Source organism: Erpetoichthys calabaricus, chromosome 16 (assembly GCF_900747795.2).
Source record: "Erpetoichthys calabaricus chromosome 16, fErpCal1.3, whole genome shotgun sequence".
NCBI classification, from domain to species: domain Eukaryota; kingdom Metazoa; phylum Chordata; class Cladistia; order Polypteriformes; family Polypteridae; genus Erpetoichthys; species Erpetoichthys calabaricus.
The window spans coordinates 76,871,351-76,898,774 of NC_041409.2; the positions used below are offsets into that span (position 1 = coordinate 76,871,351).

The 27,424-nt window shown below is 37.8% G+C and overlaps 1 protein-coding gene across 9 annotated transcripts in view; it reads left to right on the forward strand.

Annotated features, from left to right (window-relative positions):
- The window catches only part of eml1 (EMAP like 1), a 231,870-nt gene that overhangs the window by 148,610 nt on the left and 55,836 nt on the right, over nucleotides 1-27,424 (forward strand). For all 9 annotated transcript variants that reach the window (XM_028822316.2, XM_051919897.1, XM_051919893.1 and 6 more), the window contains 3 exons: nucleotides 5,853-5,881; nucleotides 25,644-25,773; nucleotides 26,972-27,121. In XM_028822316.2, the coding sequence (XP_028678149.1) occupies nucleotides 5,853-5,881; nucleotides 25,644-25,773; nucleotides 26,972-27,121 (309 nt within the window). The remainder of the gene's footprint in view (nucleotides 1-5,852; nucleotides 5,882-25,643; nucleotides 25,774-26,971; nucleotides 27,122-27,424) is intronic.

Below are 27,424 nucleotides of genomic sequence, written 5' to 3' on the forward strand. Positions count from 1 at the left end.
CAAGGTAAGTAAACCTCTCAACAAGGTCAACACTCTCTCCGCAAACAGACACACTGCTGATGGCCGTGCCCAAGAGGTCATTAAAGGCCTGGATCTTGGTTTTTATCCAGGACACTCGCAAGCCCAGACACTCAGACTCCTCACGCGATCTCTCAAGCGCCCCGATCAGAGCCTCCATTGACTCCGTGAAGATCACAGCATCATCAGCAAAGTCAAGATCTGTGAACCTTTCTTCACCAACAGATGCCTCACAGCTGCTGGGCCCCACGACCTTGCCCAATACCCAGTCCATGCAAGCATTGAACAGAGTGGGAGCAAGTACACACCCCTGACGAACTCCAGAATGAACTGGGAAAAATGCAGAGGTCCTGCCTTCACTCTGCACAGCACTCACAGTACCAGTGTACAGGCCGGCCATAATATCTAGCAACCTCGAGGGGATCCCGCGAATCCTCAGGATGTCCCACAGGGCAGCTCAATCTACTAAGTTGAACGCTTTGCAAAAATCAACAAATCTGCAAAGAAACTCTGCCGATATTCGCGTTTGCGCTCTATGAGAACCCTCAGTGCTAAGATGTGGTCGACAGTAGACTTCTTAGGTGTAAAACCAGACTGTTCTGGTCGCTGGTAGGCGAGCAAGTGATCATGGATCCTATTGAGGACGACCCTAGCAAGGACCTTACCCGGCACTGAGAGCAGTGTTATCCCCCTGTAGTTGTTGCAATCCAGGCAGTCACCCTTCCCTTTCCAGATAGGGACGAAAAGTCTTGTTTTCCGGTCAGTTGGGATGATGCCATTCTCCCAAATGGAAGCAAAGATTACTTGCAATGCCAGGAGGACAGCCTTACCACCAGCCTGGAGAAGTTCACCTCGGACACCACAGATCCCTGCAGAGCCCCATGGTTCACCACCTGTGCAATCTCTGTGAGATTGGGTGGTGGTTCACAGCTAATTGGAGGATCAGCCTCAAGAACCGTGGACCCAGAGATATCCAATGCCCTAGCCGGAGGATCAGCTTTGAACAACTGCTCAAAGTAGCCAGCCCAGCGGGTCACAACTGCAGTGTCATCTGTAAGGACCGTTCCATCAGCTGCCCTGACTGCGACTCTCCGAGGAACAGATTCAGATGTGCATAATGCTTTGATTCCTCTGTAAGCAGGACGTGGGTCACAGATGACAGATGGTGTGTCACTTGCTCACAGATTCCTCTAACAAATGCCTCCTTATCTGCCCTCAGAGTTCTCGCAGCCATCCCTCACAGTTCGTGGTACAGACCAGAGTTGCCATTGAGCCGTGTGCTGCGACTTCTCTCAATGATATCCAGGGTGCCCTGCGAGATGAAATACCTCCTTCTGGAAACACCGGTAACACCAACACAAACCTCAGCAACCTTCAGGGTCTTGTCATGGAAGGTCTCCCACATCACATTAGGATTGGCAGTTGTACCCAAATCTGAAATTTCCTCACACAAACTGTGTGCAAACTCATTAGAAATAGCCTGGTCTTGGAGTCTGGCCAAGTCCAGGCTTATTTTCCTAGTAGGTGGTAACCTACTGACCTAAGCTGGATCCTAAGAGTAGCAACAACAAGCCTGTGGTCAGAATTTACAAACTGGGGCGCTTCTGTAGACCCTGCTGTTTTGTAAGAACCTCCAGCATCTGCCCACGAGGATGTGATCGATCTCTTTCACTGCACCACCAGTATTGGAGTACCAAGTCCAACGATGCGCAGCCCCTGACGTTTTTCAAAGTCAAGGAACACGGAGCCACTTTCACCACGGTCATCAGACCCATAGGGACCGAGACAATCCTCATAGTCGGCCCTGTCAGTGCCAGTGGCTGCATTGAAGTTACCCATGACCAGAGGGGTGTCACCTCTTGGGCACCCATCAACCACCGAGCGAAGCTGCAAATAAAATGTCTCCCTCACCGAAACATCACTCACCGCGGTCAGAGCATACACTGAGACAACAGACAAGGCAACCAGAGAGTGCCGTAATCTGAGTCTCGTAATACGCTTGTTGAAAGTAGTGACATCGGACACCATTGAAAGAAGCCAATCCGCTACAGCAACAGCTACTCCCCGAGTATGACAGCCATCAGACCAACCAGACCAATAAAAGTTGTATCCACCTACAGAGATCTGGCCAGTCCCCAGTCTGCGCACCTCAGAGAATGCTGCCACTGAAATGCGGAGTTTACGCAGCTCCTCCGACAGCAGAGGAAGATGATCGTCTTGCCGGAAAGACGAGACGTTCCATGCGCCCACCCGTATGGGCCACCTCAAACTGGGACCCGAGTGCTGCTGTGCAGCGGGCGACGCCTCAGCACCACATCAGTTCCGATCCTCAACAGACCTGACCCTATTGGCTCTCCAACGGTTTCGGCCGGAGTTGGGCCTCCCAAGGGCTTTCCCCCATCCCCTTCATGATGCAAGCAGCCTTCCTATGGGCGGCTGCAGCAGAGCTACTCCTGCGGAGAGCAAAAAGGAGTCCTTTCTGTAGTCTCTGAGCTTTGTGATATTTTTTTTTATGGTGACTGGAGTGGCAGTCCTGCCACCAACCCCCATAATTTCCCTGCAAGTTGGAGTACCGCTTGCAGGGCTGGATGCAGCTTAACGTCATACCCAGGACATATAGAAATCACAGGGCCTCATTTATAAAAACATTTGTTGAATTATCCTAAATTAGAACTTCGTTACTATCTAAAAGGTTGCCACAAAAAACACCTGTATGCACAAATAAATGTTCCTGTCCCATTACCAGCCTGTTAATAAATCACAAATCATCTTAAATTTGTGCACACATGAATAAGCACATTGTTTCCATCCAAAGAGCACCCTCAAATATCATTTATATGGTAAAATGGAGTGCCTTATACACACCAAGAAATCACCCATAATTAACCGTGTTAAAATGGTAAGCGGAACTGCAGATGAGCTGAAAGTTTATTAAATGCTGTCTTCTTCCTGTTCTTCAGAATTAAGCAGGGTTAGAAAATGGTATGATATGGTAAACAAGTTAATTTACTGATGATGCTCATATGGCAACATGGATGGAATCTAATGCACAAATCACTTTTTGAAATCCCATCTTCTGCTCAAATTCTCCACTCTTGTATGGGCCTTCAGCTATTTTGCTGTATGGGAAACCAATGAATTGCAGAAATATGCGAAGGATAGCCATCTCAACAACAGGCATATTTCAACAGAGAGTTGGCTTGGTTATCTGACATATCTTCCTTACAAAGAACCCATGCATACACAGAGCGACCTTACAACTCCACTGGAATAGTGTGACTGCATGTAGTAGAGCACTTGCAGGTGGGATGCAGCTGCGGTCCATGTAGATAGTAGATAAAAAGTTTAACTGATCTCAGAAAACATCCTCACTGTATAATCTGTCATTGGTGATGTCCTCTAGTATAAAAAGTGCATCCACGGCTCCTTCTTCTTCAAAGATTTCTATCCATGTATGTGGAGGGAGACCCAAAAACTCACAAAATTGTTTAAAAAAAAAAAAAAAAAAAAAAACTATTGTACTACTAATAGCAATTGCCTTTTAGTCACTGTCATTGCTCCCCTTGAGATGCAATACACTTGTCCTAGCATTTCTTCTATTCCTGGAAACCTTCCATGTACCTATCATTTGTTTATGAGTAAACCTCCTGCACTTTTTTGTTTAATTTTTTTTCCTGGATTTCTAATACAGTAGCAAATTGTCTTCCCTTCCTGAAATTAAAATTAAGACTGAACAAAAGTAGCAAGGAGCAAGATCTGGTGAATATAGGAGATGTGTTTTTGGTCAAAATCTCTGACTGATAATGTAGGCAGGAAGGCTATCATGGTGCAGTGGTGTGTACAGGTCTGCTGTCAAGATGCAAAATGCACTTTTGTGTGCGCCACTGCTCTAGATGTTTTTAATTGTTGTTCTTTCCTGCAGATGCCTCAGCGGTTGCTGATTATCTGTCTGTTCACAGGGACACTCTTTATTAACAAGTCCATTAATGTTAAAAAACACGTTCATTATCTTGATGTTTGATATGATCTGACATGCCATGTGCATGACTGTATAATAAATGTCAGAAATACTCATCTTGATCAACAGTGCCATTTGGTAGACTAATTAACAAGACTGTAGGCTGCACAGTTAATGACTATACCTTTCTCTCTTGCTATTGATCAATTTAGAGAATTTTTGGGTTTCCCCTCATATATAGTGAGCAGACTATCTTAACTGGTGATTAATTACGCCAAAGTTGCAAAGTAACTATCACATTTTAACTAAGAGACATTTGAAATAATGAGACACAAACAGATTTGGTGGGGATGGTGTGTATCATTACAGTCCACAGCAGGCTCAATGTAACCTATTTTAGTATTCCATATACTAGCTTTAAAGACTATAGTGGACACCCTTGTGCAAAATTTTCAGTTTCTTGAAAAACCTGCTGCATGGTATAACCTTCAATTTGAAAAACAATAGGTGGACATGTTCTTTTGAGAATGCCATTTCATTTTGGCCATTTCAGAATCAATAATAGAACTTCAGGAATGCCAGTAGATTGCAGTCCAAGAAAATACAATTTACTTGCTTTACTGAAAAGAATAACAGGTTTCAAATTTCTAACAAAATATAAAATTTTCTCCAGTAACTATTTAGCATTTAAAAAATTAAGGATGAGCTAAGAGAATTTACAACTAGGATACTGGAGTTATGGCTGCCAAAACTGAAGCTTTGCAGTCATATATGAATAATAAATTATAATCAGTCATTCAGTAATATGCATTTGTAACAGTCTTGGGTGTATTTTTAAATTAATTGAACGGTACCTTGATTAAAAAAAAAAAGACAAATTTCTATTAAAAACATGAATGTTTCTGGGCGATTCCAAACTTTTGAACGCTAGTGTAGGTTATCATTTAAACCTCTGTTGCTTGCTTTCGGTAGTCTTTCATTATTGCCCTCTTTCTGACCTAAATTAGTATGTTAATACATTCTCATTTTGGTTAAACCGTTTCGATTATCTGTTTTGTCTAACTGTTTTAAGGTTTTCTCATGAGGTTAGATGAACATAATGGTATTTTTATTTATTTGCTTTTTTTTTTTTTTTAAGTTATTGCTTTCGTGCAAATCTTTACCATCATAATTAAGTCTCCCAACTATAGGGGAGGGGAAGTGAGCAGACAATAGTCTACTGGTGCGTTGTCAGAAGCAGCCCTCTAATGGACTAGTACCCTGTTCAGTGTTGTTTTATGACTTACATCCTATGTTGCCAGAATAACCTCTGGGTCCTGAAATCACACTATGAGATTAATATGGTTTGAGAATGTTATGTGTTATTTAGGAATAATTAAGGGAACAACAGTAAAGTTAATTATTTCACTCAGCAATAAATTGTCACTTGTGTTCGTATATTTTGACTAACTTTATATATAATCCCTGGAGCTATGATTTGGAATTTACATTCCATAACATACCAGAATGTGTCACTACATCTGTTTGTCACTGATCCCCTGGCCAGAAACTGAAATCTGATTAAAAAATATTTAGAAGACTATCAAATTTTGGTCAGTATTTTTTGTTAGTTTTGCTAACCAATATTACATTTTATTTAGGTATCTTGTATTAAATTAATATTACTGCCAGTGTGTTCAAAGGTTAAGTGTTGGGGTTATCGAAGCATTTCATGAGTTATTAGACAGCTACCTCCAGAAATTAATATCTGAAAATAGCTTTCTGTGTATGGAATTTAGTCTCACAAAATTTGTATCAAATTAATTGTTGACTGAATAAGATGCAGTTTTCCTTACTATTGAAATGTTGATGTCTTTTGTCTTTTTTTGCCTAACAGCAAACCTAGGGAGCCTGTCTTTAGTGCTGGTAAGTGACAAACATTGCACGGTACCCTTCACAAGTAAGAACTTGTATAACCTTAAGTTTGTGTTTCAACAGTTCACATTGGCTCATTGTCTGTTTACACAATGTTAATCTTGATGACAGAAGAATTAATAGGCTTCTTCTTTTACTTCAGCATTTGTAAACAAATCTATCAAAGCCTTCTCCACTGAGTCATCAATTCATATTTATTAGGTTTTTTTTTGTTTTTTTTCACATTTTGGGAAGCATGCAAATTGAAACTAGCATACATAGAGTATGATGTACTGACCCTCATGCCTTTTGCAATGTTTAAATAAAACCTGAGAAAGGCTCCATTTAAATCAAACAATGTATTTATTTACAAATAGTCTATTTTTAAATGTGTATCTAGTACACCAAAATTACATTCATACAATTTTAAATGTCACATGTACTGTACATGTACTGTATGCATTCATACCATAAGTCTAAAAATGTGTGTATGGTTCTGGTTTTAGAGTTTTTAAATTTAATTGCATTTTATAGTTGCTAATTGTTTGCTGTTGAATTTGGAGTAACAGACATGTAATATACTACCCCAGTTTGCTTAAATGTATTTTTGTACACTTCATTGTTGTTTGGTATTGTTTGTTGAATCAGCATATGACTGTAGAACGTCTTGCAGTAGGTAGTTTGTTGGAGATGTTTTATTCATTTGTATGATTGAATATGACAAATTGAACTGTATAAAACTACGCTGGAATAAATGAGGGTTTGTTCAGCAGAGCAGAGAATGTATCTTCAGTATTAACCTGAGGGTGTTCTTTGCAATATCGTTAGTCTCTTATACATGGCAGCTATTCAGATTACAACTTAAATGAATGAGTTCCACTGTGGGCTCTTGCTCATGCTACTGGAGCTAATCTGTTCTCTCTGTCTTTCTCTCTGTGAATTTAATATAAATCAAAATTAAATGTCATCTGTAAAAGCAATAGGAGCCATATAGATGAACTCAAGTTAGTAACATTCCTTGAACATTATAGAGAACAGGCTTACATCCTAATATGTTATTTAAAAAAAATGCATGTGACTGTTAAACAGGAGAAGACACATTTTAGCTACATAGGCCATTTTATTAACTGCTTATCTACACCTCCTATCTATACTTGGTTTACCATCTATTTTTAATCATTACAGGGAGCTTCACGGATCTTCTTTCTGAAATTAAAGGAAACCAGAGATTAATTATTATTTGGCTGCAAATGATTGATTTTTATAGCAATATGTTTCACATATTTGACAAATGTGCTCCCTCTGACCCTATTACAATAAGTGGGTCCATGAAATAATGAATACATTTAACTACTTTTCTTTCACATTTTCTGAGGTAATTTTATATATTCATGTCTGAAATTTATAATTGAATAAAACACAATATATTTTATTAGCAGTGTGGAAATAATTGTTACTTTTGAATGCACAAAACTATTATATTACCTTCCTTTAGTGAACCTTTAAATTTCTAGTCATGCTATGGATGTTTACATGCTCTATTAGAATTCTTAGTTCATTTAGTTTTAGGTAGGCTGAATTACTTGTTCATCATCACTGCTTCCAGGACTGACTAGTCATGTATCTCCTGTTTTAGTGAAAATCTGCACATTCTGCCTAACTTTGACATGAGATGTTGCATGGCGTATTAAATTAAAATCAATCTTCAGTTGTGCTCTGTTTACAGAGCAGGGATGACACAAACAGCAGTCAAAAGCTTCTGTGATTAGTGCAACAATCAATTAACAAAATCAGTGAGCATCCATTATTGCTAGTACATATCAAAATATAAAATAATAATTCAAACTAATATTTAATAATCATTTGATTTAAAATTCTTGTGTTAAGAGAACTTACCAATTATCTTTCAAGGAAATCCAATTCATGTGTATTTTTTGTACATCATTTTTTTTTGTAGTACTTGGTATAATATAGACAGCAGTCTTTTTACATTGGTCATTTGACATTAAATTGCATTCCAGACATTTGGGCACGGCACTTACAGATGTATTGGATTTGTAAATAGTGCACAGGCAAGCAACATTAAAGTGGTGAGAAATTGCTTAAAAGGGAGATTTTTAAACTTTGGAATTAGCTGTCCTTTTCTGTCATCAACTAGTCCATTTGTCTGTCTCTGTTTCTGTCACATTCAAGGGAAACGTCGAGTGACTCATTGCAAAGGTAGGCTTTGTTTCTCAACCAGTGTAGCTCTCTGAACATTCATTACATTACATCTGTCCCATTAATCCTTAAATTTTAATATGGCAATCTGTTATAATATCTTTTATAAAAACTGTGTTTATATATATATAAAGAAAAAGTGTTCAGAAGCTTTGCCTGTATAAGTGATGGGGATATAACCAGGTGGCAGAAAGCTTTCAGACACTTTTATCATTTCTAAGTGAATATGGGACACTGATCTCATTCCAAAATGTTCAAAAAATGACCCTACCAGTCTGGTAGGTGCTTTTGGTTTTAATGAAAATGGGTCAGATTTATCATAGTAACACAGTTACTGTAGTCGCTGATAAAAACAGCTTTAAAAATAATTGACTGAATTTCATTTTTGGATGTGAAGAGAGCTGAAGTCGGCATTTGACTAATAGTGTTTGCAAAGGAATTTCCCATCATCGTCTCTGCACACATTTTATCTTGTACCAGTTTAGCATGCTAGTTGGTGTTAATGCATTGTGAAGTAGTTGCTACATTTAGCCTTGTTTTATACCTTTGCTGGTTATTTGTCCCTCCCCATTCTAACCTAAACATGCATTTTACTGTATTGCTAAATTCTTAACTATTTTTGGCAAATAATGTAAACAAGTAATATGGGATTTCACACTTTGAACAAAATAAAGTAACTGAGACTGTTTTGTCTTACCAGGTTTGTAATAACATATCATATTGATAGTGTTGGATTAAGTACACTTCTCTGTGTATTTTTCTATTAATCAAAAATGATTACATTTTGTATTTACAGTCTACAGTTTTGAGTGGTGTTGTGTGTTTCAAAAAATAATATATAAAGTTAGTAAATTTAACAGATTTCTTATAAGTTACTTTTAATATCACTGTTGTATGATTGTACTCTTAGATAATGCATCATAACTGGTTAAGCATTATCAGATGACAGGTACAGTTAGCCTAAAATTAAACAGTATATTTTAAGCAGTGTTTATACACTCGCACGCACACACACTTGTGTGTGTGTGTGTGTATATATATATATATATATATATATATATATATATATATATATATATATATATATATATATATATATATATATATATATAATATATTGTGGAACGAGCCCCGGACACAGACAGACGGACATCATGTTAAAGTCACCCAACACACGTTTATTTACAATGTTTACAAGTCTTAAAGTTGCACAAACCCCAGTGCCACAGCACCAGTCACCCCAGTCCAGGCCAACACCACAGTATGCCTTTCCTCAGACCGCCTCCTTCTCTCTCTCTCTTCACAGACCTTGTCCTCTTCCACCCGACTCTAACCACTCTGTGAAGGGAGGCGGCCCCTTTTATATATACCAGATGTGCTCCAGGTGCTTCCCGGCAGTCTCCCACTGGCACTGCCCAGTGTGGCGGAAGTGCCAGCTGCGTACCCGGAAGCACTCCGGGTGTTCCCACTCGTCTTCCCCCCCAGCACTTCCTGGTGTGGCGGAAGTGTTGGGGTCCAGGGCTCTCCAGGCATGGGGGTGCCCCCTGGCGGCGACCACGGCCCCTACAGGGTTGAGCTTCCCAGCTCGGTACCCATGGCCCCCAAAGGAACAAGGGTGGTCGCCCCCTCCTGGTCTGGAGGAGGCACAAGCCCTCCTCTGGTCTTCCTGGGCGTCATATACATATACATATTGTGGCACCCGGCTGGGGGGGTGTATATAAATATATATATATCAGCAAACAGTTGACTCCAACTTGGTTCCTCGATGCACTTACCATACCCTCCCTTATCACACAGTGTTCCATTGTAAATAAAATCTTGATTTTAATTGATGTTCCTGTATAAATCAAGTAATTAAAAAAACATTACTTGATGAAATGCACATGGGTATGTCAAAGTATGTGGTATTTATCTTAAATTGCTTTCCTGGTTAATTCCTGTTTTAAAGTATAAATAATCTCCAGAACAGTGATGAGAATGTACAAGATTACTGCTCTTGCTTAAATAACTTAGAGTGCTTAATTAACTTAGAGTTGCTAGTACATGACATAGCCCTTGGTTTCTGGTTTCTACTTTACCAACACAGTACTGGATATTAGGAGGATTATCTAACTTAACTGCATTTATGTGAAATATCACAACGTTGAGGCATCTTTTATTAATCAATAAGAATTTGAGGACTCTAAGATTATTTGGTGGGTATTCACTTTGGGTACTGATTGCAGATTTGTTATTGTAAAGTGTAATATTTGATGGTTTTGGACATCATTTTGCAATGCACCAATATGAACAGTATTGCAAAATGTGGTAGTTCTTTACACACGCATGCACATTTGTGAAGATTTAGTGTAAATATTATAAAGCAAATTAGCCTACCATCATAAACCTCATAACATAAAAGAATGTAATTTAAGGATACATGACAATTAAAATAAGTCATCAGAAACTGGGAATAATAAATTTCCAGACAAAATTAAAACTATAAAGCTAGGACAGCATGTAATCTCCATACAGGCAGCGACTTGGCTGGGAATTGGACACGTATTTGAAATACTGTGCTATTTTGTGACTTCTGCATGAAGTGATTTAGTCTTTACAGCATCACTGGGATGCAGAGCCAATCATAAAGTGACAGTGAGGCATAAAGAATTAAACCTCCTTGAATGATTCTCATGCCATTGCATGGGACATTCATCCACACACTCACCCACATACATGGATATATAGATTCAGTTCCTGGAAGGGTTGTAGTCTCAAGAGTCTACACATTATCCATGTATGCAACAATATATGGATTTCTAAACTTAGAGTATTCAAAGTATGCTTGTTACTTTTATTCGTGAATTTTACATTTGTATGCTATGAGTGAGACTACATATGTATATAAGATTACCGGTACACCAAGTTTAGGATTGGTGCTTGCCTTATACCTGATGTTTTAGGATAGCCTGCAGCTCTCTGCAACCCAGTGGTGAAAGAAGCAGGCTCCAGTAATTTGTGATTTGGTCTAACAGTTGGGTAATACTGAAAGGTGTGCAATGTAACTACTGTGGGTAAGATTACTTAATGCTTAATGGCTCCAGAGTTCAGATTCTGACCTGTACAATTACTAGGTAGAGTTAATGTGGGTTATTTAAGAATGGTAACAGAAGGCTTCGAAATAGATTTCCATGTGTTGATCACAAGATGGATCAATGCATAAGCAAATCCCAGTAAGGACTCCTTGTGAGTGGAGTGACTTTTAGCCCTCGGTAAGGTATTGAAGTTGATACCTTATACCTTACCTTGATACCTAGTAGTTAGCCTAGGCCAATGTTGAGAAATGCTTGCTTTTATATTGGAGCTTATCTGTGCTGAGTAAATGTTGAATAGGTACGTTTTTAAGAGCGTTTGTGTCAATCAAGTCTAACAGTTTAATCATTTCCAGTAACTTGTGTACCAACATAGAAAGAACCTCAAAGGTTAAAATGCCTTTCCTGGACACTTTTACACCACATAACAGCATTTTACTTTGAATTGAGTTTTGGTTAGTGTTTTGGGCTTTGGTGAAACTAGATAATGATTCTGGTAATGAACACTGCTAGTTCTTGTCTCTGATGTTTCTCGCCCATCTCCTGGTCAGTGAAAAAAATCCCTTTTCCTCCACTGGCAGAACACAAATCTGCTCTTCTTACTAATAAACCACTGTTCCCTCATCCAATCTGATAACATTCAGTACTTTGATACTGAGTTGAGATGTTAAAATCCAAGATATTTGTAAAATGTTTTATATAAAATATTCGGAAGTATATATCTGTTTACAGGAAACCTGACTTACTAATGTCAAATTGCAGCAACTTAAATTATTCAGATTTATTTATTTAAATTAAAAAAAAAAAAAATTATTGATTTTATTGAAATCACACAGCATTCTATACAAATAGATCAATTTTACAAGGATAGGATTGAAAACAAATCAACCCCCACCCCTGAGAAAGAGAGCATGAGCAGCATAATAAAACTTAAGCCTAGTAAAAATAAGCAGATAGATAAATTAATAAGTGAATATAGATAAATGGAAAAGAAAAAGAAAAAAATAGAGAATAGGGAGAGAATCTGCTTCCTCGGTGCTTTAAAAGCTTATTCTAAAATGTTATTGATTAGATCCTGCCAGGTTTTGAAAAATTTCTGCACAGATCCTCTAAGTGAGAATTTTATTTTTTCCATCAGTTATCCACTGACTAAAAAGGGGAGAGTTAGGATTCTTCCAGTTGAGCAAGATAAGTCTATGTGCCAATAGTATAGTAAAGGCAATTACAGTTTGTTTGTCCTTCTCCACTTTAAGCCCCTCTGTAAGAACACTAAACACAGTTGTTAGTGGATTAGGAGGGATTGTGATACAAAGGCTGTCTGAAAGGCATTTAAAAATCTCGGTCCAAAATGATGTTAATTTGGTGCAGGCCCAAAACATGTGACCCAGTGAGGCTGGAACTTGATTGCAGCGTTCGCAGGTTGGATCTTGCCCTGGAAACATTTTGAACAATTTTAAGCTAGACAGATGTGCTCGATATATAATTTTTAGTTGAATAATTGTATGCTTTGCACATATGGAGCTCAAGTGAATTCTCTGCATTGCTACCTTCCACTCCTTTTCTGATATGTTGATGGAGAGATCCTTTTCCCATTGTCCTCTTGGCTCTTTGAAAGGGAAGGACTGTAAAATGGTTTTATATATTGCGGAGATGCTGTCTAAGTCCTTGAAACTGAGGAATATATTTTCCAGTATAGAGGGAGGTGGGAGATGAGGAAAATTGGGCAGGTGCTGTTTAACAAAGTTTCTAATTTGAAAATAGTGAAAGAAATTTGTTACTGGAAAGTTAAATTTAGAATGTAATTGTTTGTAGGATGCAAAGACGTTGTCTATGTACAGATCTCTAAGTGATTTAATCCCAAATGTTTTCCAGACATTAAAAACTGCATATGTTTGCGAGGGTTGAAAAAGGTGGTTCACATGCACAGGTGCCACCGATAAAAGATTCTCTATCTTAAAATGCTTTCTACATTGGTTCTATATTCTGAGTGAGTGAGGCACTATTGGGTTATTAATGTATTAGCAATAATTTGCATTTATTGGGACGCAAAGCAAGGAATATAAAGATGAACTGAAGGATTCTATTTCTATTGCAGACCAAACCTGCATATGTTCAATTATTTGTTTCAATGTCCAGGGGCCTCATGTATAAACGGTGCGTACGATAAGAAATGTTGCGTACGAATGTTTCCACCCTCAAATCGTGATGTGTAAAACCTAAACTTGGTGTAAAGCCACGCACATTTCCACGGTACCTCATACCTTGGCGTACGCAATTTCTCCGCTCGGTTTTGCAGACTGGCGGCACCCAGCGTCAAAGCAGTGCTACTGTTCCTGTGTGATCACGCTTTCTTTCTTAGATCCACATTCCTGATGCGGCTTTATAAATACACTGAAACTAACTGCATATTGTTTATTAGTGTAATGCATCTGATTGTAATTAACCTGCAGCAATATAATGGTCCAGGGAATAGCCATAGTATTCCAAATACCATAACTGCTTTAGCGTTGTAACTCTCACTGCATCTTCTTCTTCTTTCAGCTGCTCCCGTTAAGGGTTGCCACGGCAGATCATCTTTTTCCATATTACTCTCACTGCACCACTCGGAGTATTTATATCACTGTGTCTGAGTGGGGAATCACAGCAGCAGCTGATCGGAAAGAGAATTATCGGTACACAGCATGAAGCACCCGCTGCCTCAGCCACGACAAAACGCTTTAGAGACTTCCCAGTACGTACTTCGCGGTTTAGAAAAAGTTTCATCCCAAGAACTCTAAACGCACTCAGTCAGTCCATCAAGGGCTCCTTTTAGAACTGTTTACTTATAAGTACAATTACCTCACTGTAAACTTGCACTACAGTTATAATATTGCACAACCTGCGCCACTTTATAAAGCGCGTATTTACATATGATGACGGTATTCATTTTTAAGATGAAATGCAGCAAAATATGTTGATTATATTATACAGATAAAACTTTAACTTCATTTAAATAATCTGTATTGTTAATAATTAAACATGTGAGGACACGGTGCCGCAGCGCTAGCTAGTTCAGGGATTGTTCCTGCATTTCGTTGTATTCTTGCGCTGACGCGACACTGGAAAGATAGACGGATAGAATAATTAAACATGTACTACGAAGATATTTCAATGTTCGTTAAAAGTTTTGAAGAATCTGCATTCTAAGCTTACAAATAGCTTCACGTCTATTACATAGCTGATTGTGTGGCGATTGGGTATTTGGAGAAAGAAAAGTAAGGACAGGAATTGGAGGTTAGTACGTTTGAAAGAAACAGTACTGCTGTGATAAATTATTTCATTGAAGGTTGCGCATGGCGCAACAAGCCTCTTGCGTGAGATATGAACAAGCACTGCGCCACCGTGTTCCCATGTTTAATAACATGCTTTCATTCCTATCATCATGAAAAAGATATCACGTATACATCTCAGTATTTTAATTATTCAAAGAGCTGTAATATCACGAATGTAATGGATTCTGTGTCCTGTCAGAGAAAAAGAAAGCCCGTTTAAGAAGCAGGTAGTGATTCACACACAGAGCACAAAGAAGATCAAATACAGAACAAAGCATTTAACGTCCTACTTTGTTACAGTGGGATTTGAGAAACTAGTAAATTAAACGATTTTAAGATGAAGTTTATGATCTACTTTAATGGCAAAATAAACTACATGATTAAAGTGGAAATTTCGAGATTAAAGTTGACATTTCGTGCTTTTTTCCCACTGTGTGCCTATTTTTTTTGTCTGTACCCTAATAAGCTTTCATATGACACTCGGACGGTGGACTACGACTTGCCTTTTCACGGCGACTTTGATATGTGATTTCTTTTTTATTTTGGGCACTGTGCGACTTTGTGAAGTTGAGCTTTTGAGTTTCTCCGACACTCTGTCACTCGATCAACTTCCTTTTGTTGATTATACCACTGTTTAAACCAACAAATAGTACGTTTTTCCTTTGCCTCCACTTGGTATTCGCTGAAATTCTTATATATTTTCCCATTGTCCCATTGTATGCGTATGTACAGATTCACTGCATCTGGATTTTTCTGTGCATACGCACATTCCTGCTTTTGTGCTTACGCCATGTTATAGTGTGAGTTCTACGTACGGCGTTATACATGAGGCCCCAGGTCTTAATATGTTGTATGTTTGCTGCCCAGTAGTAAAACTGAAAGTTAGGTAGAGCCATGCCACTTTCTGCCTTTGGCCTTTGTAGGGTCGCTCTTTGGATATGTGGATGTTTTGAATTCCAAATAAATGTGGTTATGGTTGAATCTAATTTCTTAAAGAACGATTTATTGATGTATATTGGAATATTTTGAAATAAAAATAGAAGCTTAGGGAGGATAATTCATCTTAACAATGTTAATTCTTCCAGCTAAAGTGAGATGAAGGGTTGACCATCTATGAAAGTCTTGCTTGATTTTTTCCATACAGACAGCAAAATTTTGTTGATAAACAGCTTTATGTTTACTTGTAATGTTTACTCCTAGATATTTGAACTGATCTGCAATGATAAAAGGGAAGTTGTCCAATCCAATATTGTGTGCTTGAGAATTCACAGGAAAGAGCACACTTTTAGTCAAATTAATTCTTAGACCAGACATCTTTTGAAATTCTGTTAATGCTGTTAGGACTGTAGGCACAGTGTTTTGTGGGTCTGATATATACAGTACCATATCGTCTGCATATAGAGAAATTTTCTGTTCAAGTCCTTCTCTGATAATCCCCTTTATCTCATAAGCATTTCGAAAGTGAATTGCCAGTGGCTCAATGGCGATTGCAAAAAGTAGCGGTGACAAGGGGCATCCTTGTCTGGTACCACGTTCTAGTTTAAAGTAGTCTGAATTAATGTTGTTAATACAAATTGAAGCTTCTGGATTGGTATATAGTAGTTTGATCCATGCACAAATGTTCGGGCCAAACCCAAATTTCTCCAATCATATCAAATGCTTTTTCTGCATCCAAGGATATTAAAATCTCTGGGATGTTTGACTTTGCGGGTGACTATATTACATTAAACAGGCGTCGAAGATTGAACGCTAAATGTCGTCCTTTAATAAATCCAGTTTGATCTTGTGATATTACTGAAGGCAGCACTTTCTCCATCCTTCTAGCTAGGACTTTGGAGAGTATCTCATCATTAACATCATTATTCAGAAGTGAAATTGGTCTGTATGATGCACATTGTAATACGTCCTTATTTTGTTTAGGAAAGATGGTGATTAATGATTGACGAAAAGTTTGAGGTAGAATTTTATTGTCTCTAGCTTCTGTGAATGTTGCTAATAGGAGGGGAGCTAGCTGAGTGGAGAACTTCTTATAAAATTCGGCAGGGTAGTTATCGGGGCCTGCTGCTTTCCCATTCTGAAGTGACTTTGTAGTATCTAATAATTCTGGTAGCGCCAGAGGTTTATCCAATTCCTCTGCACTAAGAGTATCTATTTGTGGTATCTGTAATGTATCCAGAAATGCATTAGATTGTGTGTTGTCTTCTTTAAACTCAGTAGAATATAAGGATTTATAGTAGTCTCTAAATATGTGCATTATATTTAATGGTCAATGATTATGTCTCCGTTTGTGTTGGTAATTGCTGGGATTGCATTGCGAACTTCTTGCTTGTGGATTTGTTGAGCTAAAAGCTTATTAGCTTTCTCTCCATGTTCATAGTAATGATGTCTTGATTTAAAAATGAGTTGTTCAGTTTCTTTAGTTGTTAAGAGGTTGAGCTCTGAATGCAGAGCCTGCCTTTTCCTATGAAGAGCCTCACTTGGACACCTGGCGTGTTCTTCATCTATTCTACTGTAGTAATTTCGTTGGTTAGCTTTGATACCTGCTTGATTTCCAATTTATTTCTTTGGGAAAGATATGAGATTATCTGTCCTCTTAAGAAGGCCTTCAGGGTTTCCTCAGAGTATTCCTGCAGAGACCTCTGAGGATACATTTGTCTCTAGAAAAAAACTGATTTGTATTGATATAAATTCTGTAAAGTTCTCGTCTGCTAATCAAAGAGGGTTAAGATGCCATCTGCGAGATGAGTATGTGGAGCATAATGATTTTATCTCCAGGATCAGAGGGACATGGTCGGAAATAACAATAGCGTCGTACTTACAGGATTTAATCGTAGGCATGAAATGGTTATCTACAAAAAAATAATCAGTTCTTGAGTAGCAGTGATTCACTGGTGAGTAGAAGGAATATGTTCTTGAATTTGGGTTTAGAAATCTCCAGGGGTCTGATAAGTTGTGGTCAGTTACAAACTGTGTAATTGTCTTTGCAGTTTTAGATGTCATTGCTCCTGTGGCAGGAGACCTATCTAGGTCTGGATTTAAAACACAATTAAAATCCCCAGCCATTATAATTTTATGAGTGTTCACATTGAGAATGGATGCAAATACATTTTGGATGAATTCCCTATCGTCCACATTGGGTGCATAAACATTTATCAAAATCACTTTACAATTAAATGAATTACCCATAACAATGATGTATCTCCCTTCAGGATCAGATACAACATCTGATACTACAAATGAGACTGTTTTTATGTATGAGAATTCCCACACCTCTATTTTTTTTTTTGTAAAGCTGGAATGGAACATTTGGCCAGTCCAGTCTTTTTGCAGCCAGAACTGATCTTAGCTTAATAAGTAGGTCTCCTGTAAAAATACTATTTTAGCGTTTAGACCTGTTAGGTGAGAGAATACTTTCTATCTTTTTAATTTGTGATTCAGTCCTTTAACATTCCAGCTCACAAAATTAACTGTCCCGTCTTGGAGACATTAATTCTGAATTTTTGATGTCATTTTGTAGTCTTAACCAAAAGTAAGACAGCAATGACCTTAATTTCAAATTTTCCCAGGAGTTATTGCCATGCAGTCTGTTGTTACGTTGGTGATTATAATTATAAGGATTAAAAGAATAGATTAGAGATAGCTTGCTCTCTTTCTCCCCCTCCCTGGTTCCCGCACCCCCCTCCCCCCCGCTTTGCCTCCCCACGTGAGACGTGAGGCTGAACCACACTTCGCAATGTCCCAGTCCTCTGACATACCTAGAGACAGAGCACATCCAAAACAAAACAAGCCCCCAGCAGTGGTGTATATGAATTAAAATAGAGATATCTATTGCCAATACAGTCTAAATGGTATAAGCATAACAAAAAAAAAAAAAGAAAATCTTCAACATTCTTGAAATGTTAAGATAGTAACCCCAGGGAATGGTGTTAAACAGTCTCCTTTAGAATAGTAAAAAAAAAAAAGAAAAGGGTTACTAATTTAATTTCTTCCACACATCTTAATACATAATTCGCCTGCCTCCTCACTCACTCATTCACATCTGTCCGAAGCTGAATGCGCAGTCGCCTTCTGCGCACGTCCGAAGCCGAATGCGCAGTCGCCTTCTGCGCAGCTGCCTGAAAAACCTTACGAGACCGACATCCAACCCCAACATCGCGGCAGGCGGCGGATTTACGGCTGCAAAAATTCGAAAAGAAAGGCGACTTCAATTAAAGCTCTAGAGGCCTGAAAGGCGATTTCGACTACACCTCGAGGTCTAATTACGCATTCTGATTCAGTTACGCATTCATTCAATACACCTATATCAGGTTTATGGTGCTTATACTTATTACTATTCCATATTGTACTGGAACATTCATCATTCAATATTATACTATAGGCCTGAAAAATTCATCAACTAACAGTACAAGCCTGTACAGTAAAGAGTAAAGTGGACTACAATCATTACAAAACAACTTCTTCGTTACTTATCATTTGTTCTTCATACACTGCTGACACAAACTCATGCCCGTTTCATCTTACATTGTCGAAACGGGCTCTTTGTCTAGTACATACATAAACGTGTATAATTGTAATTTAAAATAAAAACAGATAGTGACCGAGAAAGGAAAAAGATGTATAATTACAGTACCAGTGTCATTGCAAGCGGATCAGACAGCCAGTGATATCTTCTTTACGATGCCATGACAGGGTGCAACTCACGGTCTACTTTCAGGAAAGTGTCAGGATCAGCTTTCTTAACTCTTTTTCTGTTTCCTCTCTACTGGTAAATATGTAATGTTTTCCTTGAATCTCCACTTTCAGTTTGGCAGGATACAAGAGGCTGTATCTGATATTGGCTTTTCGTAAGCACTGTTTAATATTATAAAAAGAGGCACACTTAGCAGCTGTTGAGGGTGAGAAGTCAGGAAAAATATGAATTAGGTTATTTTCAAACATAATCTCTTGTTTCTGTCTGAGAAGTGACATTACATTTAATTTAGATTGTAACTTCTCGAAGCGCACAATAAAAGTCCTATGCTTAGAGTTGTTCGATCCCTGTATGCGAGAAGCTGTAGCTATCTCGGTGTCTGATTTAAAGTCCTCTCCAATTATTTTGGAGAATAGTTCATCTACGAATTTCACTGGGTTTGGACTTTCGCGATTCTCAGGTGGACCTTCAATTCTAATATTATTCCTTCTGCATCCATCTTCCAGAGCAGCAAGTGTGTCTTCGAGTTTTTTGCATTCGGAATTCGCAGCTGTTGCTTTTCCATCAGCGGTGGATGCTAGATTTTCGGCTGTTTCAATTCGAGTCGTGAATGTCTGCTTAACATCTTCCAGCTGATCAGCAAATGTGCTCAGTTTAGATGCATTTTCCTGAATGTGCTCCTCAATTTTTTCCAGCATACATTTAAAGGCCACCTCAAAGCAATCATATACGCGTTTCTCCGAGTCTTTATTATCTTGCCGCAGCTTCTCACTTGTCTTCTCGCTTGTCTTCTCACTTATCCTATCGTTTATCTTGGGCATACTATTTATTTTTCTTTATATCATTCTTTATCTCTTGCTTGAGCTCAGCGATCATCGCCTTCAGTTTGGACAGATCATTTCTGCTTTCATGCACCGTAGGTGAAGCGGCGGGCTCTATTACAGCCGATGTTTCCGACTCGCAAGGAGTAGGTGAAAGCGTGGACTGCAAGGCCTTTTCCAGTTTCAAGTGATCTTCTCCAATCGGCGAGCTATCATGACCTGCATAACTTGCACTTTCACTCCCATTTTCGCTCTCAACTGAAGACGATGCAGCGGATCGTGGTCCAGAGGAGTCTGGGCTTTCGCCTGTCTGTTCCAAGTCATTCTCTAATAGGCCGTACCTTGAACTTGAACTTGAACTTGAACTTGCCTGTCTAGGCTTGGATGTAACTTTAGGTTTCTTTTCCGTTTCTTTCTGACCCCCTTTCTTGCCGACCATGTTTATATATGCTTACATATACTGTAATAGAACCCTCGGGTTGGATAAATACAGGATACCTTGGGAAAATAAGAAATAATAACACCGCTGCTAACGGAGCTCAGCTTCAGATGTCCATCTCCCTCAACGGACAAGACCAGAGATTTAATGTTCCTTTTATTTTTGATATATTCTACTAAATACTGAAATGTCACATGGATCACACTGTTCTTCTAACACAGGGGTTCTCAAACTCAGTCATGGGCACCCTCTGTGGCTGAAGGCTTTTGTTCCAACCAGATTCACAATCGGTGATAATAATTGATGTCATTTAATTAGCTGGTCTTTTTATTCTTATTCTAAATTCAGAGAAGCACAATAGTATGATATTACATTTATATAATATTTCTAATTTTTCAATATCTTTAAATGCTTAACTTTTTTTTCTATTATTTTGACCTTTTTCTGTGTAGTTTGCTTCTTTTGTTGTGTCCTAATAATGGTAATTAAAAAGAAGCAGACCAGACACCTGAGAAAACAACACAGAATAATGAAAGGCTTCATATACTTTAGCACCAGATCCATCCATTATCCAACCCGCTATATCCTATCTACAGGGTCACGGGGGGTCTGCTGGAGCCAGTCCCAGCCAACACAGGGCGCAAGGCAGGAAACAAACCCTGGGCAGGGCACCAGCCCACCGCAGGGCGCGCACACCCACACACCAAGCACACACTAGGGACAATTTAGAATTGCCAATGCACCTAACCTGCATGTCTTTGGACTGTGGGAGGAAACCCACGCAGACACGGGGAGAACATGCAAACTCCATGCAGGGAGGACCCGGGAAGTGAACCCGGGTCTCCTAACTGCGAGGCAGCAGTGCTACCCACTGCGCCACCATGCCACCCACCAGATCCACTAATTAGTAAATAATGGATTAATTAACCAGAAAGCCTGGAATTGAACAATGAAAATTAAGGTGAAAGTATTGTTAAAAAGTAATATATATATATATATAAAACTGCTTAGTACATTTTAATAAAAATTTACCATATTTAGTTTCATAATTTTTACATTGACTCCAAAATTCTCAAACTGAGTAATAACAGATCACATCATTGGGCCAGCAGTCCAATTAAAAACAGAACTTGATTGGAACAAAAGACCTTCAGTCACAGTGGGTCCCTAGGACCAAGATTGAGAATCACTGTTCTAGAATGTTTTATACTTATGTCGGTGGTTGTTTTTTGTTATGTGTATTTTTCAGCACTCATATTAGGCCAAAGTTACACAGAAAAAGGGAAATATAAACAGTCACTAAATTTGGCATGCCCAACAATTTTCAGTAATGTAAATTAACATTGTCTGGTAATGAGTTTAGCAACAGCAGTTGGTAAGTCTGACATTCCCAATGACTAGAAGTTGCATAATGTGACATCAGCTAAAGCTGACGTGGTCTGGCGATGAGTTCAGCAGCTCCAGTTGACAAGTATGACATAACCCAATGACCACTAGTTGTATAATATGATATTGGCGTAAAGCGACATGGTCCAGTGATGAGATCAACAGTTCAGTTGCCAAGTTTAACATACCCATTAACTAAAAGCTGCATCAGAGTGCGCAAAATGAGGACGACCAGTGCAGAAGTATTCTAAAATTCATTTTAACGGTGTCTGTCAGAGGTCTCTTTGTTATTGCACACTTTGATTCAATTATGCCAATTTGATTTATAGATTCAGCTTGCAATTTGACAAAGTGGCAATGCTGAAATGTTGTTTTCTCCATGAAGTGCATTGTCATTTGGGGGGCTTGGGTACTAAGTTTTTTTTTTTTTTTTTTTTTTTTTTTCCTAAACTGTTTTAAATATTATATCAGGTAAGTGTTTGAACTTTTTAAAATTCACATCCCTAGTATAGAGATCCCTACCTTGGTTTAAGATAATGATATACAATTGCTGTGTTGTTTTGAACATTTCCTAGACTTCCCTTCCTTTGTGTTTTGTGTTCCTGGTTGGCAGTTATTAATTATCCCCTGCTCCCCCGAGAATTCTGGTCAGAGATTAGTGGTCTTTTTTACTGTTGTCTTTGGAGCTCTGGAAGACCTTCCTTCAAACATTTGACACTAAATTGCTCAATGGCAAGATTGGCATTCCTAGATTGATAATTTATCATTGGACATTTACTTTTCATCCAGTATGCTTTTGGTTTAAATTGCACTCCATTGTCCCATCTGGGTTTAGTATGGAATAATTGCATTTCTTCTAGTTTACTATCCATTTTTTTCTTTCTCTTCCCTTAAAATGAAACTGAACCTGTGTAAATATGTAAAGTATTTCATCTGTCATCCTCTCAGAACTTATTAAGTTGAGAGGCATTTAGGTTACTGACATGCATGGAATTCCCAAACACCCATTTCTTTTTTTAAATAAGTCCCTTAGAGTTGGTATTTGCAGTACATCTTTTCCCCATATTTAGGTCTAAGTACATTGGATGATATTTTTAATAGCTGTGGACTCCTAATATTCAATATATTCAAAGTTGTCTATCCCTTCTTTCTTTTTCTACCTTCAGCTGAGATCATTTTAAGGACATGTGCTGTTCAGTATTTTTCTCACCCTCTTCAGCCTTAAATGTTTTGTTCTATAACTCCCACCAAGAAATCAGTCAGCACATTTCATGCTGTTTTTACTAAAGTGTCCTATTGTCCCCACTCTGTTTGATCTATCTGGTTTCTCAGTCTTCTCTCTGCTCCTCCATTGCCCAGGACTAAAAGTAAGAACAATTTTCTGTCTCTAAAAGTCTTAACCACCAACACATCCAGGAATGTTTTACCATGAGACTCACCTTCAGCCCTTTATATAACCTTTGCTCTATTAATGCCCTTGGCACCTTTATCCACATGCCCATGGACTCTTTCCCTGTTGCTTCCTTCTGGTGTTTTGACCCCAAATCTCTCTCTTAGATCACATCTTCAAACATTCCTCTTCTGCCTCATAGTTTGTTGTCTTGTTTGTTGTCTATTGCATCTGCATTACTGTATATCTTTTACCTATACTGTAAAGCATAAACTTTTCTCTTTACACACCAAAGCATCAAAAATGTGTTTTGCCTGTGCATGGAAGTCTCCTAATTCTTTTCTGCCTGATCTCTTGAAATTGTCTTTTTTTTACATTTAGTGTTTTCGGAACTTTCCATTTTCCAGATTAACAGGTTATCCATTATAAGTAGTGGCAAGTCATCAGCTGCAGCTGATGGTGGTGGAGGACTGGTCCAATAACTGACTTTTTGTTCCTATCTGTCTTTCATGGGCAGTGTGGGTTATAGTGAGCATTATGTGGAGAAGGGCTGTATATATGATTTTTTTTTTATTTGTTTCCAATTAAATGTGTGTGTTATTCCATTATTTCTTTCTTCCAATAAAAAAATTGATTTCAGTTAAACCTTCTAATGTGCCAATTTCGGCACAACTGTTGCACTCGGTTGCCAGTTGACTAATTGCCTGTCTGTGTATGTCATGTCAGCCTCCTAATGTACCAGCAGCAGGCAATACATTTAGCACAGTTTCTACACCATTCATTCTGTCCAAGAGAAGATAAAGTATCAGTAAAGCCAAAGGAAACAAAGTTTTGAAATTAATACCATTTATTTAAATATTTATTTTCGTAACTTGTTTTTTTGGAATAGAGATTAAAATGGCAAAATACACAGCCAGAAATTGCTGTTATTTTCTGAATGGCAGGAGTGCAAGATCTTTGAAACGTGTTTTGAGCAGAATATCAAATGTATAATTTTCTTTTTTCCTTTTTTTTTTTTTTGTTTGTAACTGCCGTTACTACTTGTACCTTCCTTCACCCTTCCCTTCCCTTCCATCTTTACCACTTTACCTAGTAACTGTGCAGATATTTCTGAGTCATCAATCAAAAAGGATTGGGTCTTCTGAGAGCCAGGTTGCATTTCTTGGGGCGCTGATGAAACCAACGCATCTTGCCTCTTTCCCTGAATCAGAGAGCATGGCCGACAATCCTGCAGTGAAGCCAACAGCATGCAGATCACCTTCTTTCACAATATCATTGCCCAAAAGCCCCAGCCAACCGCTTCATAACTCTATTGAAATGACTAGGTCTCCTAGCTTGAAAGGCCTTATTAGATCTCCCAGTCAGTATTTTCAGATTTGTTATTAAGGGTGTTGATTAATGGAGAGTTTGTGGTTTTATTTTCTGTTATAACACATTTGATTGTGTACCAGCTGGTTGAAGAGTTAAACTTTTTCAGCGACTGCAACTTCATCAGACCTCTGTGATATCTTGACAGATAGGGACTTGGAAATTGTACATGTAGAATGTCTACGATGGACTGAGTGGTCATTAGGCCTACATCAACAAAACTTTACTTAAGATGTTGAAGACAGTGAGCCCACAGAGGTTTATTTTTTCCAGAATCCTGCTTCTTCCATTGCCATGCAACAATAGCTATTATAAAAATAATAAGCTTATGACTCTATAACATCCTCGTTTGTAGAATAAATAGATAATGGTTTTAGCAACTTAAGTTACTCTGTATACTTTAATTCTTTTACAAGTATATCTTTTTATGTATGTGTATATATACATATATGTGTGTGTGTGTGTATATATACATATATGTATATATGCATGTGTGTGTGTGTATGTGTATGTGTATATATATATATATATATATATATATATAATAATGTTAAAGTAATTGGTATTTTTTTTTTTTTTTCAAGCACTTTAAGCTACATTTATTGGGTGAATTGTGCTATATAAATTCATTATTATTATTAGCAAATTTGTAAACACTGCTGTATCTGTGACTTGATTTGTTTGTGCTGTTTTTCCTGCATTTATATATTTACTGTATGTCATTTCTGTGTATTATATGTTTATTTTTAACTTGAATTGTGTCTTTTTTTTTTCTTCTTTCTGTGCATGCAATTAGTCTTGATTTCTAAAGCATGAATCATGTATTTAACCATGTAAATTAACAAAATAAAATGACTTGCTTTGTTAATATATTAATAGCTGCATGCTCTTAACTTGTAATCAAATACTCAATAAATTTCACTAAAGACTTGATTTTCTGGTGTTTACTGAATTTTCATATCTGTTCTGTTTTAAACGGTTGCATTTTTATATACAGTATGCACAATTTTTCATTAAATGTTTATTTTTAATGACACTGTCTCATTTGAAGATATTTTATTTATTTTTTTTGTTTTAGAAGAAGGGTATGTGAAAATGTTTTTGCGTGGCCGCCCCGTTACCATGTACATGCCTAAAGATCAAGTGGAATCATACAATCTGGAGGCCAAAGGAGAACTGACATCCAAGAAGCTTAAATTGGATTGGGTGTATCCTTTTGTAACAAAGCATTATTGCTGTGGGTTGGGGATTAGCATTTTCTTCCAAGACTGTTCAATGGGAACAGATAGTAAGTACATTTATAACAGGCGAACACACATGGAATATGAAACTTCCCTCCTCCCTTCAGACTAGTTTTTTTTTCAAAATAGCTGAATTGCCAATTGTGCTGTTCTCGAGTTAGTCCTTGCCAGTATTTTTAAGAAGAATACTTGTTTGTTTTGTTGCCTGTTTTTTCCCTTTATGGTGGTCTAGGAATGATTTGTGCACAGCGTATTTCCTTCTATTCTTGTAACATTTAAAACACAGTAAGCACTTAAGCTTTTATTAAAAGTGTCAAGTTTCTGTTAAACAAAATTAACATGTCTCTTTAACTTTGGGATTAATATTCAATTAAGAATTTAACATAATGTGTAATTATGCAATTATTAATCAATGTTTGCTATATAATCTTGCGTATTGAACATCAGAAGACACTTTTAGTGATTCTGTTGATAGCTCGCTGGTTGCCAGATTGAATATAAACAAGGTTTCTGTTCTCTTAGATGCAACCGTATAAATAATTATCCCCTTCAGGATTAACTACTAAAACATTTCTTGTAGATGCCAGAGGCATTGGTCTTAGAATGTTCTGTATGAACATCCTGTTGACATCTTGAATGGTCTGCATCTATTTTTGGGATGAAGTTTAAGCCTTCCAGAACTTACCACGAGGCCTTCATTTTCCACCGAAAATCAGTTAAAACCTGCAGATTATGTAAAACCTGAATATTTGTAGTCTAGACGCCTGTTCTCCAAAGCATTGAAAAATTAATAGTATTAACTGTGATGGCAGGGTTTGCCTTCCTGGATCTTATTGTAGAGAAACCTAAAATAGAATATGGATAAGTGAATATAAATTGGCCCTGTGGTTAAAAGGAAAATAAACCAAATTAATCTTAGTTTCTCCTTATTTAAAGCAGAATGTTCAATTTAGTTATCCCCAAGTGCATGCCAATTACAGTTATTGTACTTCTGCTACTGAGAATATTGTGCCTAGTGTACTGTCTGAGTTGGTTATTAGCAGCAATTGCATGCTTATTTTGTTATACATGTATATACCGTATAGTGTTAAATTTTGCCTTTTTATCTAACCTCACTCCCTAGATTAGTTTCTTAGTGCCACTTTCTCCTTTACATGAATGCCAGCTATGGATATAGAGGCCGGGACTGCCGCTCCAATCTATACCTGTTGCCTACTGGAGAGACTGTATTTTTTATTGCCTCAGTTGTTGTGCTATACAACGTTGAAGAGCAACTTCAAAGGCATTACACTGGCCACAATGATGATGTTAAGTGGTAAGTGCCCTGCAAAAAAAAGTCAGCTGAACACTCTTAAGTTGTCTAAAGAATTTGCCTTGTGTGATTTTACTTCTTACTATCTTGATAAGATGATGAGAATTAACTGATTTATTTATTCCTATGTCTTTCATCAAATGTGTAGTGTTGGCTGTCTTTCATCTTATTTATCAAAATTCAGAACAGCTTCCTGCCTTGTATGTTCCCAATAGCTTTGCTCAAATACAAAAGAGTTATGCAGTACATGTAGCACTCACTTTTATATTCATGTTAGGATAGCATATATATGCTTTTATAAAGGCA